This window comes from Rattus norvegicus, chromosome 1 (genome assembly GCF_021556685.1).
Source record: "Rattus norvegicus strain SHRSP/BbbUtx chromosome 1, alternate assembly SHRSP_T2T, whole genome shotgun sequence".
NCBI lineage: Eukaryota > Metazoa > Chordata > Mammalia > Rodentia > Muridae > Rattus > Rattus norvegicus.
Genome location: NC_141534.1, coordinates 56459268 through 56480227, shown reverse-complemented (window position 1 = coordinate 56480227; position 20960 = coordinate 56459268). Strand labels below are relative to the sequence as shown.

Genomic DNA, 20960 nt, shown 5'->3' with positions numbered 1-20960 from the left:
TCATCTTTCACAAACAGCTATTTTATTCTCAGAGTCGGATAAACACATTGAGAAGACATATATTCTCCACTAAGAGTGAGGCGAGAACTTGTGCCAAGAGGAGGTGTGTGATGTGACCCTGGTCGGCAAAAGGGCTCTGGTCTTTACCAGCTTTGGACTGGTTTTCAACCTCCACCAGGAAGAGTGATGCCTTTGAGGTGCTCTCTTGCCACCTGGCATCTCTTCATTTGCTTTCATCCTTCCACAGCTGACCTGGAAGGTGACAGCTCTCACAGCGCTCCCTTCTGCAGGTCCGTGTCCACACGTGGGTCCACTTCAATACTGGGACTGCAGAGATGCAGCATCCGGCATCCTCTAGTGATCTTCTAAAAGGCAATGACACATGTGAGAGGGACTCTGGGACCTCTGCTGGACAGGGCATCTCTCCAGCTGTGGTCACCCTGTTCCAAACTGCTCTCCAAGCTTCTCGGAACCTCTTCCCCTCATCTCCTAGCCCCCACCCCATACCACCCTCTCCTCCCTCAGCATCTCCTTCTCTTCCTTCTCCAACTTCATCCTCCTACATTGGTTAGTATCCTGCTGTCTCTTTCTAGTTGAATGTATTTTAGTATTCCCATGAGCAGGATGAACATGGGAGTTACTGTCGGCAATGACAGATGTGCTGGTAGCTTAGACTTAACCATCGTCCCACGGTGTTTTAGACCTAGCTTCCCCGTGCATCGTCCCATAGACATACACACTATGATAACCTGCCAGTTGACTCAGACACGAGCAAAATAGATACAAATTCAGCAATGTACCTGGGCAGTGTTGGATGCTTGCTCTCTGGATTCCTTCCATGTTCTTCATTTCTGGGGAACAACTCTGTTGTGCCCCAGGGGAGGTTTTTTTCTGGACGGAATGCAGCAACACAGGTTCATCAGGCCATTTCGGATGTTCTTGAGCCACCCCCTAAATCTTTTGGGCCAGGGCCTGCTTGCGACAGGCTTAACCTCTGCTGAGTCACTGGATTTGTCTTCTGTGCTTTCAGTGTTGATGGTCTTCTTGCCTCTGCTGTGCACTGAAGAAAAGCAGGGGTCACTAATAGAAATTCTGTGGGTTAGCTCCACTGTGGGTGCTATCTGACGTGGCCTGCAGAGAAGACCGCCAGGCCAACTGGCCCTCTTGACTAATCGATGACTAGGAGTCTGGCCGAGGTCAGAACCTTGACTATCGGAGGATGACCCGAGCCATCTAGGCTCGCTTCCTCGACTTCTGAGCCCTCGCACTGAAGTAGCAGGGTAATCAAGGGTCGGGAATGGGGTCATGCATGGATGAGGCCGGGTTGGGTTGTCACACTCCTGAAGAGCCTGCTTTTCCAATAGGTAATAACAAGCCATACTTTGGTTGAATTTCTTCTGATCGAGGGAGTCTTTAACCTCTTGGGCTTCAAATCCAATGTCCTGCATTGCTCTAAGAATGGCTGGGTCTGGCCTGAGGGGGATGAGTTCCTTACAAGGTTGTGGGAACCCCTCTGAGTCTATCTTAAGCCAGGGATGAGTCAAAAGATCAGGAATTGTGGGCCTCTGCTGGGAGTTCACTTTCAATAAAAGACTCAGCAGGTCTTGTAGCTCTTCTGACAGGCCAGGTGGGACAACGTACGTCCCTAACACAATTTGCCTTCGGAGTAGCGGTATGCTGGCAGCCTCAAATGGGACCTTTCCAACTGTCATATAATAAAGAATTACTCCTAGGGCCCACACGTCGACCTTGGGGCCCTCATAAAATTTCCCGAGTAACAGCTCAGGAGCAGAAAATGCATAAGTCCCATAGGGCGTTCTCAACTTTTGCCCAGGCCGCACTTGAGTGGCAGAACCAAAATCAATGATTTTAATTCTTCCCTTGGTATCGACTAACAGATTATCGGGTTTAAGGTCCCGGTGTATAATGCCTTCTTCATGGCAGTATCCCACAGCACTTAATAATTGTCTGAATATGCCCCGTGCTTCATCCTCCTGCAGATGGCCAGCCTCTTTGATGTGAGAATAAAGCTGGTTCCCCTTGGCCAACTCCATGATGAGGTATGTTATCTTTTCAGTGTCAATGACTTGTATGAGAGATACAATATTTGGGTGGTTGATCCTCATCATGATTTCTACCTCAGATGTGACCTGCTGGCACCACTGTTGTCTCTTGAGGAGCATTTTGACAGCCACGGGGGTACCTGTGAGGCGGTGCACGGCCAACTTCACGGCCGCGTGGAAACCATGGCCGATGGTATTCAAAACCAAATATTGAGAGCAGAAACTCTCTGTGCAAGAGCTGCCCTGAGATCGGAGCCTTTCTGACTCCCGTTTGCTCCCGAAGCTCATTGGAGGTAACAGAGTATAAATGCTACCTAAGAGGAAGGAAAAAGAAATAAAGGGAAGAAAGAAAGCTAAGATGGAAAGTAAAATAGTGAAAAATAAGAAAAACAGAAAACTAAAACCAACCAAAACAACAACAGAAACCCTCAAAAGTAAAACAACGCACAAAGCCAAGGAAATCCTAAGTAAAAAACTACATACTAGTCACTAGGAGGGAGGAGCACAGCTCAGCCACACTAAGATCAACATCACTGATTGTGTAAGAAAAAGAATGTACAATGAAATGAACGATTAAAGAAATTAAAACTATTAACAGTTAGAAAACCCAAGCTACAGAAAATGAAATGAAACAAAATCAACCTCCAAACAAGCAAAACTATATAAAAGCTAAATACCTAGAGATTAAAACAAAATAGAACGCACTCATCAAAACTCCTAGAATATAGAAAGTAATAAAGAGACAACTCTAAGGGAACGTCCCAGTGAACAATTGGGATTAATTGAGATAGGGGTCTTCAAAGGGTTTTTCTCACAAGTCATGCATGGCTAAGGAATGTATGGCTAAGAAATATATATGTATATGTTCACCATCTTGGGCCATTAGGGAGATGAAAACTAAAACTAGTTTGAGACTTCATCTTATTCTAATCAGAATGGCAAAGGCAACAATGCTGGGGTGGATGTGGGGGATGGAGACCCTCATGCACAGTCCGTGGGAGGATATAAACTGAGGTGGCCACTGTAGAGTGTGGGGGTTCCTCAGAAAACTAGGTGTGCCACCTGATACAGCTACGCCATTCCTGGGATATACTCAAGGAACAATATTTCCTGCTGCAAAGACACTTGTTCATCCATGTTCACTACTGTTTCATTTGTTCACGGTGCAGGGAATGTAGACAGCCAAGGTATCCGTCCAGCTGATGAATGACTAATGCGAGTGTGGTACCTACACACAGTGGAATGTCATTCAGATGTAAAAGAAACTGAAATTATCAAGTTTCCAACTAAATGCTTGGAGCTAGACAAGGTTACACTAAGTGAGCTCACCCAGACTCAAAATAACAAACACAGCATGTTCTTACTCATATGCACATCCTTGCAAGAAGTCTTCAGATTTAATAGTACAACTCTCATATCTCAGAGAAAGTTCTTGGTGCAATTGCACAGAAACTCATAGCTGCTAAAAGACTGGAGAATACCTGTTGACAAAGTGCTCAGGCAAAACAGGTGTGGGGGGTGTGTCCACATTCCCTCCCTCCCTCCCTCCATGGCTCAGGGACTATAATGGAAAACAAGGGCAGAGACATTGTAAGATCCTGGGGTTGGGAAGAGACGTATCAAAATATCTTCTCAACACAAGACCACCTCATTCATAAACTCCCAACAGCTGTGACTGCCTGCATCAGATCTCCACAAAATCAAGCAGTCCTGCATGACTAACCCAGAGTGGGAACATTGACAGTTGACGACACATAGGGAAGAGAGTCATTCCCCACACTCAGGAACACAGGACACCAGGTTATTAAAAAACCATGAATTTGTGGGTTGTGGCAGGTGACTGTGAAGATGGATGTGGGAGGAGTTGGTGAAGGATGCAGGGAGTGAAGAGGATCCAAATACATTCAATGGAAGATGAAATTCTCCAAGAATTTATATAACATTTACAAACCACAAATAATCACAAACTCAAATCCCCAGTTAGAGTAAAAACAGCAATAACCAAAACTCCCATGCATAAAGAATCCTATGAGAGGTACCCAAATCCCATGGGGGAGACAGCTGGACTCTCAGAAGTGAGGAGAATTCTGGGAGCATGGGGGAGGCCACCACTTCTCCTCACGTTCCTGGCAGAAGAGGAACCTGCCTAGAGCCCTGTGCACCCAGGATCCTAGGAGCAGTCAGGCAGTCTCTCCCTGTGCAAGAATTGAAAGCCATTCACAAGGGGCGAAGACACACTAGAGAGCAGTTCTAAGACCATCAGTTCTGCTCCAAGGGTCCTGCCTGAAGCCCTCAGGACACACCAACCCAGGAGCAGTCTGTGATAGAACCCTTTCAGTTCCTGCCTCCAACCAGAGCTGAGCCAGTCCCAAAGCTCTCTGTACCCAGAAATGACCGTGTGAAAGCCAGTCTCCAGGATTGCTGATACACAGGCTTACAGGAGGGTCAAGCCACTGTTATCGTCAGCAAGACCAGATAACACCAGAGACAACCAGATGGCAACTGAAAATTGCAGCAACCTAAGGATAATAGGGATGGAAGAGAGAAAGATTCCCAACTTAAAGGGCCAGTAAATATCTTCAAAAAATAATTGAAGGTAACATCCCTAACCTAAAATAAAAGATGCCCATAAACATCCAGGAAGCCTAGAGAACTCCAAATAGATTGGACCACAAAAGAAACACCAAATGCACAAAACAAAGACAGAATATTAAAAGCAGTAAGGGTAAAAGGTCACGTAACATATAAAGGCAGACCTATCAGAATTGCCGCAGACTCCTCACCAGAGACCTTGAAAGCCAGAAGATCCTGGGCAGATGTCAAACAGACCCTAAGAGAACACAAATGCCAGACCAGGTTACTGTATCCAGCAAACTTCTCAACTACGATAGCTGGAGAAAAGAAGATATTACATGGCAAAACCAAATTTACACAATATCTTTCCACAAATCCATCCCTAAAAAGGATAACAGATGGAAAACTCCAACACAAGGAGCGAAACGACCCCTTAGAAAAAGGAAGAACGTAATCCCCTTGCAACACACACAAAAGAGAGCCACACAAACATAATTCCACCTCTCGCAACGAAAGCAACAGGGGACAGCAATCACTGTTCCTTAATATCTCGTACCAGCAATGGACTCAATTCCCCAATAAAAAGACGTAGTCCAACAGACTGGACATGTAAAAGACGACCCAGAATTTTGCTGCATAGAGGAAACATACCTCAGTGTCAAAGACAGCCTCTACCTCAGAGTAAAAGTCTGGAAAACAATTTTCCAAGCACATGGTCCCAAGGAACAAGCTGGAGTCGCCATTCTAACGTCTAACAAAATTGACTTTCAACCAAAAGTTATCAAAAAACTTTCATATTCATCAATGGAAAAATCCACCAAGATGAACTCTCAATCCTGAATATCTCTGCTTCAAATGCAAGGGCACCTATATTCATAAAAGTATACTTAGTCAAGCTCAAAGCACACATTGCACCTCACACAATAATCATGGGAGACTTCAACACCCCACTCTCATCAATGGACAGATCATGGAAACAGAAACTAAACAGAGACATAGCTAGTCTGACAGAAGTTTAGGAACCAAATGGATTTAACATATTTATAGAATATTTCATCGTAAAACAAAAGAATATACCTTCTTCTCAGTACCTCAAGGTACCTTCCCCCAAACTGACCATATAATTAGTCACAAAACAGGTCTCAACAGATACAAGAAGATTGAAACCGACACTAGCACAAAATTCTCCAAATTGTAAACATAAGAAAAACAAAAGAATTAAAAAAAAATCAACAACTCTGAAAGCCAAAAACAATCCAAGCAAAGAAAACCAGAAAATAAAATCAGAAGCATAAAAGGTTAAAACTCAAATAATCCCTGGGTCATGATGGTCCATACCTTTCCTCCCAGCACTCAGGAGGCAGAGGCAGGAAGATCTCTGAGTTTGAGGCCTGCCTGGTCTATAGAGAAAGTTCCAGGGTACTCAGGGCTAAGCAGAAAAACCTATCCTTAGGAAAATAAACAACGAAAAAACCCATCCCAAGCACAAACCCAAACCCTCCAATATCCCCAGGCTAGGGAGATAGTTCAGTAGTTAACTAGCAAAACTCAAGGGAAAATGTTCTGATCTTTAAAACTAATATAAAAACTGTCAACTGTATAATTTTAATTTTGGATTATGAAGTAGATCAAAGACCTCAACATAAAATCAGACACACTAAATGTAATACAAATAGTATTGAGAACTCATTGGTTCAGGAGACAACTTCCTGAACACAACACCAATGGCTCAGATACTAAGATCAACAATGGGACCTCATGAAACTGAAATCTGAAGTGTAGAGGACACTGTCTTTAGGACAAAACAACAGCCTAAAGAGTGTGGAAAGATCTGCATGATCCTACATCTGACAGAGGGCTAATATCCAAAATACATAAAGGAGCCAAGAAGCTAGACATTGTGAATGCAAACAACCCAATTGAAAAGGGGCACAGAGCCAGAGAATTGTCAAGTGAGGAATCTCTAAAGGCTGAGAAGCACTTAAAGAAAAGTTCAACGTACTTAGTCATCAACGAAATACAAATCAAAATGACTCTGAAATTCCATTTTACACCCATCAGAATGTGTAAGATCTAAAACTCAAGTGACATCACATGCTGTTGAGGATATGGAGCAAGAAGAACACTCTTCCATTGTTGCTGGGAGTACCAACTTGCACAACCACTCTGGAAATCAAATTGGCCGTTTCTTAGAAAATCGGGAATAGTTCTAACTCAAGACCCACCTATACCACTCCCAGGCATATACCCAAAAGATGTTTCACCATACCACAGGCAACTTCCTCAACTGTATTCATAACAGCCTTATTCATAACAGCCAGAAACGTGAAACAACCCAGATGTCCCTCAATGAAGAATGGATAAGAAAATGTGGTTCATTTACACAATGGAATATTACTCAGCTATTAAAAGGAGGACACTGTGAAACTTGAACGCCAATGATTAGAAACTGAACATGTCATCCGGAGTGACGTAACCCAGACCCAGAAGGACAAACCTAGTATGTATACACTTATAAATGGATATTAGCTACAAAGTGCAGGATAACCATGCTATAATCAACAGACCCAAAAAAGCTAAATAAGGATGACTCAAGGCAGGATACTTGAATCTCATTCAAAAGGGAAATTCAAAAAGTTGAGTGGAGGGAGGGAACTGATGGGGAGAGGATTGGGGAGAAGAACAGGGCAGGGCACAGAGGAAGGAGAAAGGAGAAGGCTGGGTTTGGGCAATGCATCTCTGGCATGAAGGAGACTGGGGGTGGGAGGCTCCAGGGAGTCTCTTAGAGTGATGCTAGCTGAGCCTACTAGCAGCTGGGGTTGGAGAGACTGACATACCCATGTCCTGTAGGTAGAAAGGATTTTCACTAGGGGAAGGGGGACACTAACCAACCCACAAAACCTTCAACCCAAAACTTGTCTTACTTATAAGATGTTTAGGGATAAAGGTGGAGCAGAGATTGAAGGAAAGTCCAACTAATGATCAGCCCAACTTGAGACCCAGCCCATGGGACAGAGCATTGTTAATTATATTCTATGACTTGCACACAGGACTTAATATGTCTTCTGCTCCTAACAATTGGAGCAGAGCTTGTCTCTTACTCTGTTGCCTGCCTTCGGATCCCTTTCCCCTACATGGGCTGTTTTTTCTGGCCTCAGTGGGTGAGGATAAACTAAGTCCTGCTAGGAATTGATGTTTCAGGGCAGAGTTATACCCAAGGGGTTGCCCACTTCTTCTCTGAGAAGGGAAGGGAATTATAGGAAGAGGGGCATGTGAGCTGGGAGTAGGAGGAGAGGAGAGAGGGAGAGGGTATGATTGGGATGTAAAGTGAATAAACAAATAAACTTAAACCAAAATATGCTTACCTTAGAAACAATGGCCAAGCTGACTGCCGGCCTCAAAACTTTTCCTCACACAGGTGTTCTCACACCTACAACTAGTGCACCAACAGGGCACAACAGACACTCACACACAGTTGGGCACACACACACACCCACACTCACAGATGCACCCACAGTCACCACCAAGTATACCAACACACACACACACACACACACACACACACACACACACACACACAAAAGCAACCGTCCACACAAACACTGACCTAGACACACATACACAAGCTACACACAAATCAATCAAATGCAAAATCCACACACTGCTCACTAGATCCACCAAAATCACCAAAGTCTCCACTCCACCACTCCTCTAAACGCACTCAAGGAAATCCAGGCCTGGCTACAGCTTAACATCTGTTGGCTGGACCGCCTCACAGTCGCTCCTCATGAGGTCACAATAGGACCTGTCCTTGCATGGTTGGGAAGGACTCCAAGGCTCTGGCTTAGGTTGGCTATGGGGAGCCTTTAGGCTTTTAGAAATCAAAGCCTGCAGGATGGTTTGCTGTCCTTAGTTCTCTGTTTGAAGGCTTGCTGTGCCTCCTGCTTTAAAATCCTTATGTCTACCTTCCATAGGTCCCTTTTGCATTTCAACTATGGGTTTAAGAATAAACTACAGATACATATATATATATATATTAATTATATACACACACACGCGTGTGTGTGTGTGTGTGTGTGTGTGTGTGTGTGTGTGTGTGTAATCTTCTCTTTAAGACGGAGGTGGCTGCTGCCTTTCTGACATTACTCTATCCACTTTAATACCTGTCGCCAGCCATCTTACATTATTACAGAAGACCTTTCTCATGCCCAGCTAATCATTAACTGCATATCGCACTAAGTTGTGTGGTCTGTTGTTCCTGGAAATTACCCTAACCTGTGCCCTCCTTTAGGGCCAATCATAGTTAAGGTCAGTTAGAATTGCTTTGTATGCTAGCAACAATAACCTTGGACCCGAACCAACCACCCAACTGCCTGGGAAGACTTTCGGCACCTGTGTATGAGCTCTTAGTTGCTAAGAGCTTCTGTGGTTTTGCCTTTCATACTGCAGTCCTTGGAAATAGGGTTGCAGTCTCTACTCCCCTGTGTGACATGTGTCCCTGACCAATCAGTCCCAGGATATATGTTCCATAAACTGTCCCTGCTTGACTGAAATGGCTGTCTGGTTTGTGGAGTGATTCCTGCACCCCAACACTGCTCATGAGACATAATAAAGAAACTTATTACTACCTGTAGGGTGACAGGAAGATGCCTTCCTCACAGCTTCCAAGGCTTTTGATTCTCATCTGCCCTGCAAAGTGTGAAGACCTGATTTTGAACCCATGCGAAAGTTGAGCACACACCTGTAATATCTGAGCTTTTAGGAAGCAGGAAAAGCAGGAGAAACAGAAATTTGCCTGGGAGCTTGTCGTTCAGGCAGCCTGCCATGTGCAACATCAAACCACACACCTAGTTCCAAACAAGGTAAGATAAGGTCTGACAAAAATGTCCTCTAACCTCCACACACATGGTGGGACACATCCATAACAGTGTACATACAAGATTGCTTCATTCTTTTCTCTTCTCTTCTCTTCTCTTCTCTTCTCTTCTCTTCTCTTCTCTTCTCTTCTCTTCTCTTCTCTTCTCTTCTCTCTCTCCCTCTCTCTCTCTCTCTCTCTCACACACACACACACACACACACACACACACACACACACACAAGCACACACATACCACACCACACACATTCCCACCCTTTATTACAAACACACAAACTTACACTCACACGGACACACAGAATGGGTGAGTATACGCAACACTATACAAAAACAACAACACAAACACTCTTTAGGAACTATGATTTTCTAGTAAAACTTTCCTTCAAAGTTGAGGAAGAAAACTAAGAAACTCCCACAGATGAAGACCGATTTAAAGGATTTCAGAATCTCAAGAAGAAATAAAGAACAGGTGATCCCCGGACAATCCCCAAAGGCAAGGTGAACTTCTGCTTCCTCCAAGATGTGAGAGATGCCATGTTATATGACCACAAACAGCAGTGCCACCGAGGCTCATGTACACAGACATCTCCTTCATTGACATCAGTAACTGAAGAAGTTGGTCAGGGCTGTCAAAATAGCAGTAATACAGTTCACATAGGATTGGTAGTATTTTAGCATTTTTGGTATGATCTCCATGGTAACAAAGAAAAAAAGAACCAAGCCCCAGATTAACAGAAAGGAAGAGAAAGTCAAGCATTTCATTACAAAATACCCAACACAGCACAAAAGGCAATAATCAGGGAAGAGAGAAAAAGCTGTAAGGCTAATGAAGAATACAGGAATGCTTCTTTGGTGGCTAGTGCATATTATCTCTGTCTCTCTCTCTCTGTCTCTCTCTCTCGCTTGCTCTTGCTCTCACTCTTGCTCTCTCTCTCTTGTTCTGTCTTTCTCTCCATCCATCTCTCTCTCTCTCTCTCCATCCTTCCATCCCTCCCCTCCCCCTCTTTACACACACAGGTTGGCAGGTTTTTGTAGAAAACCAAGTCCATCCTGAGTGTAGGGCTCACTTTAAATATTAAGGTCCAATGATGGAACAGGCGTGTATGAGGACAAGGAGCTCTGTGCAACCTGGAACAAGAAGGAACAGAGTGGTTATGCTGACACAGTTAAAATAAACTCTCAATCACAGTCTGTGACAGCCAGGTCACAGGACTCAGGCTGCTGTGTTATTTGTGAGCACCCAGTGCAGCCAGAAGCTAACTATTGAGCACTGACTGGCCCAAACCCCAAAAGGGTCTCTGTTTTTCAGAGTGCTGGGGGCAGTGCAGTGTGTAGCACTTTCCTTCTGAAGACTCTTCTGGGGTTTTGAGTCCCCTGTAGAGGACCCTCATGGCTGCAGACACTAAGCCTGGGAGGAAAGATCCTCATCTGTAGAGTTCATTGAAAGGCCTGAGAGCAGAAAAGGAAAGAAACAGCAAAATGTGCCCCTTCTGCTCACTGTGGTTCAGTTTCTGCCTTTGCAGCTGAGCTCAGGTACCCTGGAGTCCTCCCTAGCCTGAGTCAGTGATCTCAAGTTCAAGTCCCAGCCTCCTGGTTTGTAGTATCAAACCCAGCACAGTGTCAAGCCATGGGAGATGTGAACACTATCTAGGCCTTGCTGTTTGCATCTGAGTGGTGCTGTTGAGCACCAGAAGAAGCAAGGGCTACAAGGTCATGTAGAGTACTGACAGGCACTGGGCTACTAGTGACTATTAAGTCACCCTTCACCCCCACCAAGGTGTTCAGGGACATGCAGCCTTGAGCTAACCTTCCTCCCAACCTCGATTTTCTGATCCCTCTAGCTCTATATTTTGGTTCTGCAACACCTCCTAGCCTCTCCTCAGACAGTTGTATCTCTGAAAGAGAAGGTAAATTGCCCTTCACCAACCCCTCCTTTGAAAGATGTCCTTTCTAATACACAGTGGCACCGCAGAGACTGGAACAGAACGAGACCGCCCTTCACGGTGGCATGGTCAGAGCAACAGGGTTTGCTGGTTCCCTGAGCAGCAGCCCTGAGTCCGTGTGAGCACTGGATCCTGGAGACCTGCATTCAGAAGGAAGATGGGACAGAACGAGTTAGACTCTTTGGCATGCTCTCCATCCTGTCCTTAATTCACCCAGTGCCACAGGACAATCAGAGACACATTACTGACTTGTATTAGACCTTTATATGTTGTTTCCAGTTAGAAAGGAGACATTTGTGTTGTCTCAAGCATTCTGCAAGCACTGGTTGACTTAATGTACCATTGGTCAGGAAGGTGGTGTGGTGCACAGCCAAAAGCCTAAGTACCCAGTCCCCAAGCCTGCAGTATCCTGTGGAACTGGGAATGTCCCCATTCTGCTGTGCTGGCACAGGCCACTCACAGGTCTAGAAGGGCAGAAAAACATCCACTAGGTTCACAACATAGAGGGTAGGTGCTCAAGTGTCCTCTCTACCCCACACCTCCTGATTCCTTGGCCACAGCATGGGCTGAAAACAAGAAACACCCTAAGTTGCTAACATGGCATCCAGAGGGTTCTTCCCACGGATACGACATCTACTGGCCTCATGCTTACTATCGTGCCTATTGGAGTGGACAAGCCAGAGTGCCTTACAGCATTTACATCTGCATACCATGCTCTGCCTTTCCATACTCCAGGACCTGTAACTCTTCTGAGTCCTCAGTTCACTTCCCTGAGATGTGGCCTTGGTGTTCCTTCTACACAGGCACTGGCCCTGTTGTGAAAGTAGCTAAAAGACCAGACCACAGTTGACTGTAACACAGAGGGTAGTCATGCCCAAGCCTATCATACCCTGACTGCACAAGCCGCCTTTAAAAATCTCTTCACTCATTTTGGTGTTTCTATATACATGTGTGCATGGCAGGCATGTGTGTAGAGTGAGGTGTGCATGCATGTGTGCATATAGGTACAAATGTCACGTGTGATGTGCACAGTGTATATATGTCTGTGATATATGTAATGTGCATGCACATCTGACACGTGATGTGTATGATGTGTGGGTTTAGGAATATGGAAGATATATATATGTATATATATATATATTTGTATAGTGTGTGTGTGTGTGTGTGTGCATGCGTGAGTTTGTGTATGTGTGTTGTGCACTGTGAACATCTGATGGGGTCCTTTTCTTCTCATACTAGCTGGCCTGCTGCAGAAAGGAAACAGGTCTCCCCAGGAGAGTCTAAGCATCCAGCCGTCCAGGGATGGGCCTGCACATGAACATAGTCTGGCCAGAAACGCCCTCTAAGCTCTTAATAAAGAACATTCTCATTCCAGAAGAAGCAAGAGAAAACTGAAAAGAAGCCAGACAGCAAACTGAGCTTCCACCACAGAAAATTCTTATATGGGAAAGCTCCCAATTCCCTGAGAGTGAGATGTTTACGACCCCACTGCCTGCTCTGGAAGCAAACCCACTCCCCTGCTGAAAATTGGGGCCTTCCTGTAATCTCCTACCCTGAAGACAGGCAGAGGGAGAGTGGCTGGGATCAGGATGTAACCTGAATAAAGAATACATTATGGGAATTTAAAAAGTTAGTCTGGAAGTTGGAAAAATTGCTCAGTGGTTAGGAGCACTGAATGCTCTATCAGAGGTCCAGAGTTCAAATCCCAGCAACTATATGGGGGCTCACAAATATCTCAAATGAGACCTGATGCTGTATCTGGTGTTTCTAAAGACAGCTACATTGTACTTACATATAACAAATAAATAAACAAACAAACAAATGAATTACCTGGTCTTAATTTTAGAGCAAGGAGTAAAATGTCCTGAGATTAAATTCAAATGCATGTCATGGACTGCCTGGATCTTTCAGATCTGTAGGAAACATCTCAAGGAAGAACAAGAGAGGCTGGAGAAGGATGGGGAAGGGTCTGATCCGTGTAGCTCCTCAGTGTCCACTAGCACAGCACTTGTCTTTGGGAGATGACGTCTTTCACTCTTCCAGACTGTTGCACCAATCAGAATTACATGCTCTGTGGATGAACCTGTGAAAGAGGACAGTTGCTCTTGGGCCACTATGGAGGCTCCTGGCCTCTCAGCAAGCTCACTGCTGACTTTTGAGGTCTCTGGAGGGTGAGCAAAATGAAGACACACAGAGTAGCCTCAGGTTGAGTCAGCCAGGCCCAGGGGGCTCAGTGGTGTCTCTTAGATTCCCAGGCCTTCCCTGAGATTGAACACTCTACACAGTGTAAGAGGATTAGGGGCTGACCAGGAAATGCAGTTGCTCAGGTGGCTGACTCTGTAGGAGGGAAATAAATCACAGTGGGAAGCTTCAGGACAGTCAGGTGACCTGAGCCCTCCACAGAGTCTAAGTCCAGACTCACAGACATTCATCTGTCCACAAGTCTCCTAAACGCAGGCCTTGTCTGACCTGCAGTCCAGAGCACTGTATTATACAGTATCCCTTAGAGAGAGGACAAACTTTCAAAGTTAGGCCTCTTCTGTGTCACACTGAGACTGGGTCTGTAGCACAGTGGATGCTGATGGGGACTGGCCACAACTGGCATTCTATCCCACCAAAAGCAAAAAAGAAGTAAGAAGGAAAGAAGGAGAGAGAGAGAGAGAGAGAGAGAGAGAGAGAGAGAGAGAGAGAGAGAGAGAGAAGGAAGAAAGAAAGATACAAAGAAACAAAGATATAAGAAGACTCAAGGAAGGAAGAAAGAAATAACCCATCTATCTCACTCCCTGCAATCCTGGTTTTCACCATAATGGGGCACGGATGTGACCTTCTTCCTACAAATGAAAGCTGACTTCCCTCAGGGAGATAGATAGATAGATAGATAGATAGATAGATAGATAGATAGATAGATAGATAGATGGATGGTTGATGGATGGATGGGTGAATAGATAGATAGATAGAGATATAGAGATACAGAGATAGAGAAGTGATTTGACTTAATCAGTTTCTTCCAGTCCTATTCTTCAGAGCAAAGTCACCTTCGACATGGCTGGTGCAATTGCTTGTTCTTCATTTCTGCTTTCTTTGGCTGTTCCTTCATGGCAGCCCCCTTAGAATCTGCTCATCTCAATAAAGCCCCATCTGTGGAATGTATATCTTCTCAGTAAGGAGCTGAGGCATTCTTGGAAGGAGCTCCCAAAATCCCCTCTGGGGAAGATAACAGTGTTCTCTACTTCAGACAGCAGCTGCATGAAGCAAACACACACCTGTCTGAACATTCCAGCTTGGGTGCACGTCATAGTGCACCTACCCCAGGGTCCCTGCCAGTTACACATTCCACAGGGTCACTACTACAAGATCCCATCCCAAGGGCTCTTGCCCCATTGCTCCTACCCCAGGGACCCTGGCCCACTGAACCAACCTCAGGGATCCTGTTCCATTGTACCCACCATGCTGCACCTTCTTGAGAGTACCTACTGTCCTGAGGTCACTTTTTATAAAATCTAATGCAAAGATCTTGCCAGTAAGACCACATTGTCTTTGGTGGCACCAAGTAGATAATAGCAGGACTTCATCACCTTCCCTTTCTCAATCCCTTCTCACAGTTGGACATGTGGAAGCAAAGTAACTGGCAGCAGAATACAGAATATTCACCCAGAATATCACCACCCCTAGAATTCTCATGAGATGTGCTGCTATGACTATGATACAGGGGTGGCAGGTAGGCTTTGATATTGAACAAGCCTAGGCTGGTGCCTCTGCTCACATGTGTGCCAGCAGCTTAGCTTAAGTCTACATGTCGTAAACTCTGAGAGGAGGAAGGAGATCTTCCTACATAGAGGCTGTTCTCTGAACCTGTGTTGGCCAAGGTCAAGCCAGAGTGTTTGAACATGCCAGTTCCAGTCCCTGAGGGTTTTCTGCCTGCCTGGTGTTTGTCGTGCTTTATGTCTGGTGAGGTGAAGATGTGGTCCATGCTAGGAATATCTTTGAAGACAACTGCCCTGGGTTCCCATGCTAAAATTCAATTCAGGACTGACAGGGACCTAAATACCAACAAGACCGTGCCAGGACCATGAGTTCAAAAACCAAAAGCAAATGGGACCTTGATGTCCTCCTTTGCTGCTCTGAAAAGACTCACGACACACAATTCTCCTGCACATCCAATGCCCCTTGGGAAAATCCTCTGTCAAGCGCAGGTGATGCCTCATGAGAGTGAACTGTCAGGGTAGGACAAGACACTTGGGACTACTGTCCTGAACTCACCAGTCTCAGATGAATGGGCTTTGAAAAGTTTTCAGAACACAGGATAGGGGTGTGTAAGCAAGTGCAGGTAATCCTTGGGAAATACATAGTTCCTGAGGAGGTTCTGAGAGCTGTTGGATCCACTCCTGGAGAAGACAGCATTGTGTTCAGTGGGTAACAGAGCAGGAGCCTGCTGATGCTATTCACAGTATTGCAAGGGAGCGGTAACAATGCCCTTAGGAGCAGGATGTCCTAGCACTCTCAGATCAAGCAGACAGGCTAGCGCCAATTAGGGCCATATCCCAAGAGAATGCCGCTCATGTAGCAAGCTTCAATGTCTGGAGGCAGAAGAAGGGAACATGGACATTGTTTGAGTTAGGGGTTTACTGCTGAGAAGAGACACACCACAACAAATGCAGCTCTTATAAGGACAACATTAATGAACACAGGATTGCAGGTTCAGAAACTCAGTCCATTATCTTCAAGCTGGGAGCATGGCAGCATCCAGGCAGGCATGGTGCCAGAGAGACTGAGAGTTCTACATCTTCATCTGAAGGCTGCTTGGGGAAGATTGGCTTGCATGTGCATAGGAAAAGGGTCTTAAAGCCATGCCAATGTGACCCACCTACTTTAACAAGGCAAAGTCTCCTAATAATGATACTCTAGAGCTAAGCATATACAATCACAGACATCTCCAAGGAGGGTGGCACTGTTCTATTAGAGAGAAGCATCAGCTCCCATTAATATATTGAGGTCAACCGTGGATAGGGCACAGAGCCCTCCACACATCCTGGAACTCATGGAGGCATCCTATGAAAGAGCTTTTTCCCAGAAGCACACATGTGTGTCAAGGCCTCCTTTCCAGCCAGTCCCTAGGGAATCTCCAGTGCTAAACTCTGTCTCTTCCTTTGCAGAAGTGAAATATAATAAAAATTCACACTTCACAGTACAGTGAATAGCAATAATGGCGAAAGGTGTAAATAGAACCGATTAGTACCAGAGTATGTGGATTGATGTTATATGAAATGTGTGTGGATGCTGTGCAGTATCCTCTTCCATGTACCTACATACTGAGCAACGACCCTGGACCATGCTGCTCTAGACAGAACCATCTGGAATTCACTCACTGAGGGACTTATGCCCTGGAGTGGCAGCTACAGGTAGGACTTGTTCATCCATGTCACGGAGTGAAGAGACAGAGATGCATGGATTAAATGGAGAGGCTAACCTGCCAACAACCCCAAACCCCCAGCAGGATGACAATGGAGAACAGCGAGCAGTTTCCCAGCCAGCCTCACTCTCCATAGACAGACTTCTTCCAGTCCTTCCATTTTCCCAAGGAAAGAAAAGTTCAAAAAGCAGGGACAGGGAAAGAAAAACTGCTCTACTCCCAGGAGCCAAAAACAAGCTCCATAGCACCTCCCTGTCTGAGCCCATAACCAGCCACAGCCCAGTCCTCTGCTCATCTCTAGAGGCTCAGGGATACAGGCAGATGAGCCCTTGAATCACAAACGGCTCCTCTACAGCATTCTATGGGTGTCAGTCCTGAGTCCCTGAGCCTGAGGTGCTCTGCACTGCTATTCAGATAAGACTTCTCTTGATTTCTGTACAAAGATCTCTGTGTTGGATGTCAGAGGAGTGTGTCCACCCAGCATTGGTCCTGGGGCTCTGGCCCTCTAATCTGTTGGTCCATGTTAACTTCACCACAGAGCCACCATGTGTCCTTGTACAGCCCCTCCTTGATCACCTTTTGTAGGAAGATATTTAGAGTCCCTTGCAGGTGGCACAGAAAATGGCACATGGCTGAGGGTGGTAGACAAACATGGGGACACATCAAATGCTAGGATTTTGTGAGGATCCCTAAGCCATGCTTGGGCAGGCCTGTGCTAGGGCTCCCATAGGACCCTATCTTTCTGTCCCCTATACACACCAAGAACCAGTTACCAGGCAGGGGGAGAAGGGAACTTGGATTCGAGGCCTAGCCCAGTCCTATGATTCCTTACCTTGTAGCCCTTGCGTCCTTTGGGGCTCAACAGTTCCCCTACAATGCAGACAGCAAGGCATACCTGGTATTCACAGCTTACCTGGGCTGAAACTGGGCTGCGTTTGATACTACAAACCAGGAGGATGTGACTTGGCTTGAAATCACTCACTCAGGCTGGGGAGGACTCCAGGGTACCTGAGCTCAACTGCAAAGGCAGAAGCTGAACAACAGTGAGCAGAGGTGGCACATTTTGCTGCTTCTTTGCTTTTCTGCTCTCAGGCCTTTCAATGAACTCTACAGATGAGGATCTTTCCTCCCAGGCTTAGTGTCTGCAGCCATGAGGGTCCTCTACAGGGAACTCAAACCCCAGAAGAGTCTTCAAGAGGAAACTGCTACACACTGCACTGTCCCCCAGCACTCTGAAAAACAGAGACCCTTTCTGGGCTTGGGCCAGTCAGTGCTCAGTACTTAGCTTCTGGCTGCACTGGGTGCTCACACATAACACAGCAGCCTGGGTCCTGTGACCTGGCTGTCACAGACTGTGATTGAGAGTTTATTTCATCTGAGTCAGCACAGCCACTCTGTTCCTTCTGGTCCCAGGGACCACAGAGCTCCTTGTCTTCACCCATTCCTGTTTTAACGTTGGACCTTAATATCTAAAGTGAAGCCCACACTCAGGATGGACTTGTTTTTCTATACATCATGCCAACTTCTGTGTGAGAGGGAGTTTTTTCGTGTATATGCATACCCCCTTATGTGCCTAGGTGTCCATGTATACCCATGGTACCCATGGACCAACTGTCTCCCGTCCCCAACCCCACCCCGCCCCTGGGATGCCCAGCACAGCCACAGTACAGCCTTCTGTGGGTCTGGATGTGCCTGTCTGCCCTTCCCACCAGAGCATGGCCTGCTATGACAGCAGCTCTTCATTATTTTGGTAAACATAGCAGTGAACCCAGGTGGGGCTTCTGGTCCTCAGGGAGCTCACTTGTCCCCCACTAGTCCCCTTGGTTGAGGGATTGTGGTTTTCAGGACTCCCAGAAGCAGCAGAAGCCAATGGACTCATCCTTAGTGTGTGCAGCAGCTAAAGGTGCATGGAGGTCAGGACTTGTGCCCTGTGTCTTCAGAGACAAGAAGGAGCCAAGACCATTGGCTGACCCTGAGAAGCCACTTGGGCCCCATAAAGATTCTATTTATGTCCTTCCTCTGAGCCTGTGGAGACATTGTGGGGAACTATGCCAATTTTCTCTGGACACCAGGCTGTGCAGAGCTCCAGACTGTGGTCACAATCAATAGGGAATGAACAGGACAATTAAAGGCCAGGCTCTGCCATGTCTCTGCCAAAGAGAGTTCAGTGGGGTCAAGGTGTGGGCATAAGGAGGAGCCCAGGCAGATTCCAGAGTCTCTTTCCTATATTCATCTGAAGGCTGGGGAAAGAAAGTCACCACAAAATCATAGTGACTTTACATGACTGCCTATTAAAAGAAACATCAAAGATGACAGGCGTAAATCATGAAAATGGCATCTGTGTGTGCGGAGACAGCTGTCTGCATGGACAGAGTGTACCCACACTCCAAGCAGGGACTACAAGCATGGGGAGTGTCTGTCTACACTTGCAGCAGGGCATACATGCTACCAAACACACAATAAAAGCCATCATGCGGGGCTGGGGATTTAGCTCAGTGGTAGAGCGCTTACCTAGGAAGCGCAAGGCCCTGGGTTCTGTCCCCAGCTCCGAAAAAAAGAACCAAAAAAAAAAAAGCCATCATGCCCAAGCCTTGGGTCTATAAGCCACTGAAAGCCTCTCACCCCTCAGTGGGGTCCGATCTCCAACACCTTAGAGACATCCACAGACTGTGCCTGTCAGAATATGGAGAGCCATGATGAGAGTCTCCCCCGGGAACTCTGTAGTCTTGCTGGAAAATCAAGAGGAAAGCCCAGCCTCTAGGCCAACGTGCAGCACAGTTAATACACAGTGTAAGCTTCATTGACACACAAAGATGCTGAAGACAGAACATGGGAGGGCCTGGCAGAACCGTAACTCGGCCAGAGGTGGTGCGGCTTACAAAAAAGAGCAATCATGCCTGTGGTAGCTCCCTAAAGCCCAGCTCTCTGCCCCCTGTATTTTGGGGTCTCTGAGGAAGACAAACCGATAGAGCATCCTGTTGACTAGCTTGCTGTTCAGATGTGGGATGTGGTCACAGTGCTCTGACAAGGCCACAAAGGCATCTGCTAGGACAGCCAGACTCTAATTGATAAAGAAGGCCTCCTTCAGGGCAAACCCAGTCACCACAGACACAGCTGTAAAGTAAGCAGTCCAGTCGCTTGTGAGCATGCTATCCAGACAGGAACAGGCAAACAGAGGTGGTTCTTGGGAGGGACCATGGGACCCACCCACTTCCCAGACAGGCACCATGGCCTGGTAGTCACTGAGGTCCCTTGTTGGATACCACAGTCCTTTTAACTGCCGGTAACCCTTTTTCTAGACACAGAACAACATAAGGCCCATCATGGGGTATAACATGGCCTTCTGTTGACAGTTCACAAGCTCTCTCTACTGTGTTGCCCTTTGATGACTCTGGCATTCTTGACTGGGCAGATGTTGTCCCCCGTTCACCTGCATACACACTGCTGGCCCAGTCCATGTGCTGAAACCTGCCCCCCAGGAGCTGCCCAGCATGGTCGGGTGGGTCCACTGGAGATGAAGCCCAGTGCAGTGGTAATCCACAAATACCTGCCCTTGCTTTCTCGTGAAGGTCAGCTTGGCTGGACTTTGGGGCTGTGGTCCGGAGAGTGGAAAACAGAAGGGTCACAAAGGTCTGTCAATCATCAGACAGAGCTGAATGTCTGGGAATCCATTGGCAGACAACTGAGACTCCCTAAGCACCATGAGGCAGGCTTTGCTCAAGCACTGTCCATAGGGGGCAAGTCCTGGAGGTGGATGTGCCTACTAAACAGACAATGCTGCCCTAAGCAGTCTCGTCCCTTACAGAAGTGTCACTGTAGCAAGATGGAGAATGTCCATCTATACTGGCTTTCCATAGGAGTGAAAACTAGCCTGTGTGTCCTGCTGTGCCCAGGGCTCTGCACTCTGGCTTATGATGTGGAGGCCCAGAGCAGCTGTCCAGCATAGCATGTGAGAACTTGAACGCACTGCATTTAAGTCCTAGGGTGAGTATCATGTGGTCAAACTGCATGACTCAGGTGGCTGACATCTAACCTGCTGTGATTGACATCGCTGGCTTTTACAATGAGGCTGTAGCCTTAGGGGCCATGTTCTC

The 20960-nt window shown here is 46.4% G+C and overlaps 1 protein-coding gene across 2 annotated transcripts; it reads right to left on the bottom strand.

Annotated features, from left to right (window-relative positions):
- On the bottom strand, positions 1-8401 carry Smok2a (sperm motility kinase 2A). Of its 2 annotated transcripts, NM_001191619.3 has the most exon segments (3): positions 1-365; positions 801-2377; positions 8003-8401. In NM_001191619.3, a coding segment is annotated over 1 exon segment (1506 nt). In that variant the 5' UTR covers positions 2352-2377; positions 8003-8401; the 3' UTR covers positions 1-365; positions 801-845.
- Between the last annotated feature and the right edge of the window lie 12559 nt (positions 8402-20960).

What these genes read in the sequence shown, in the direction of transcription:
- Smok2a (XM_087651140.1), bottom strand. Translation starts at nt 2,351, where the DNA reads ATGAGCTTCGGGAGCAAACGGGAGTCAGAAAGGCTCCGATCTCAGGGC.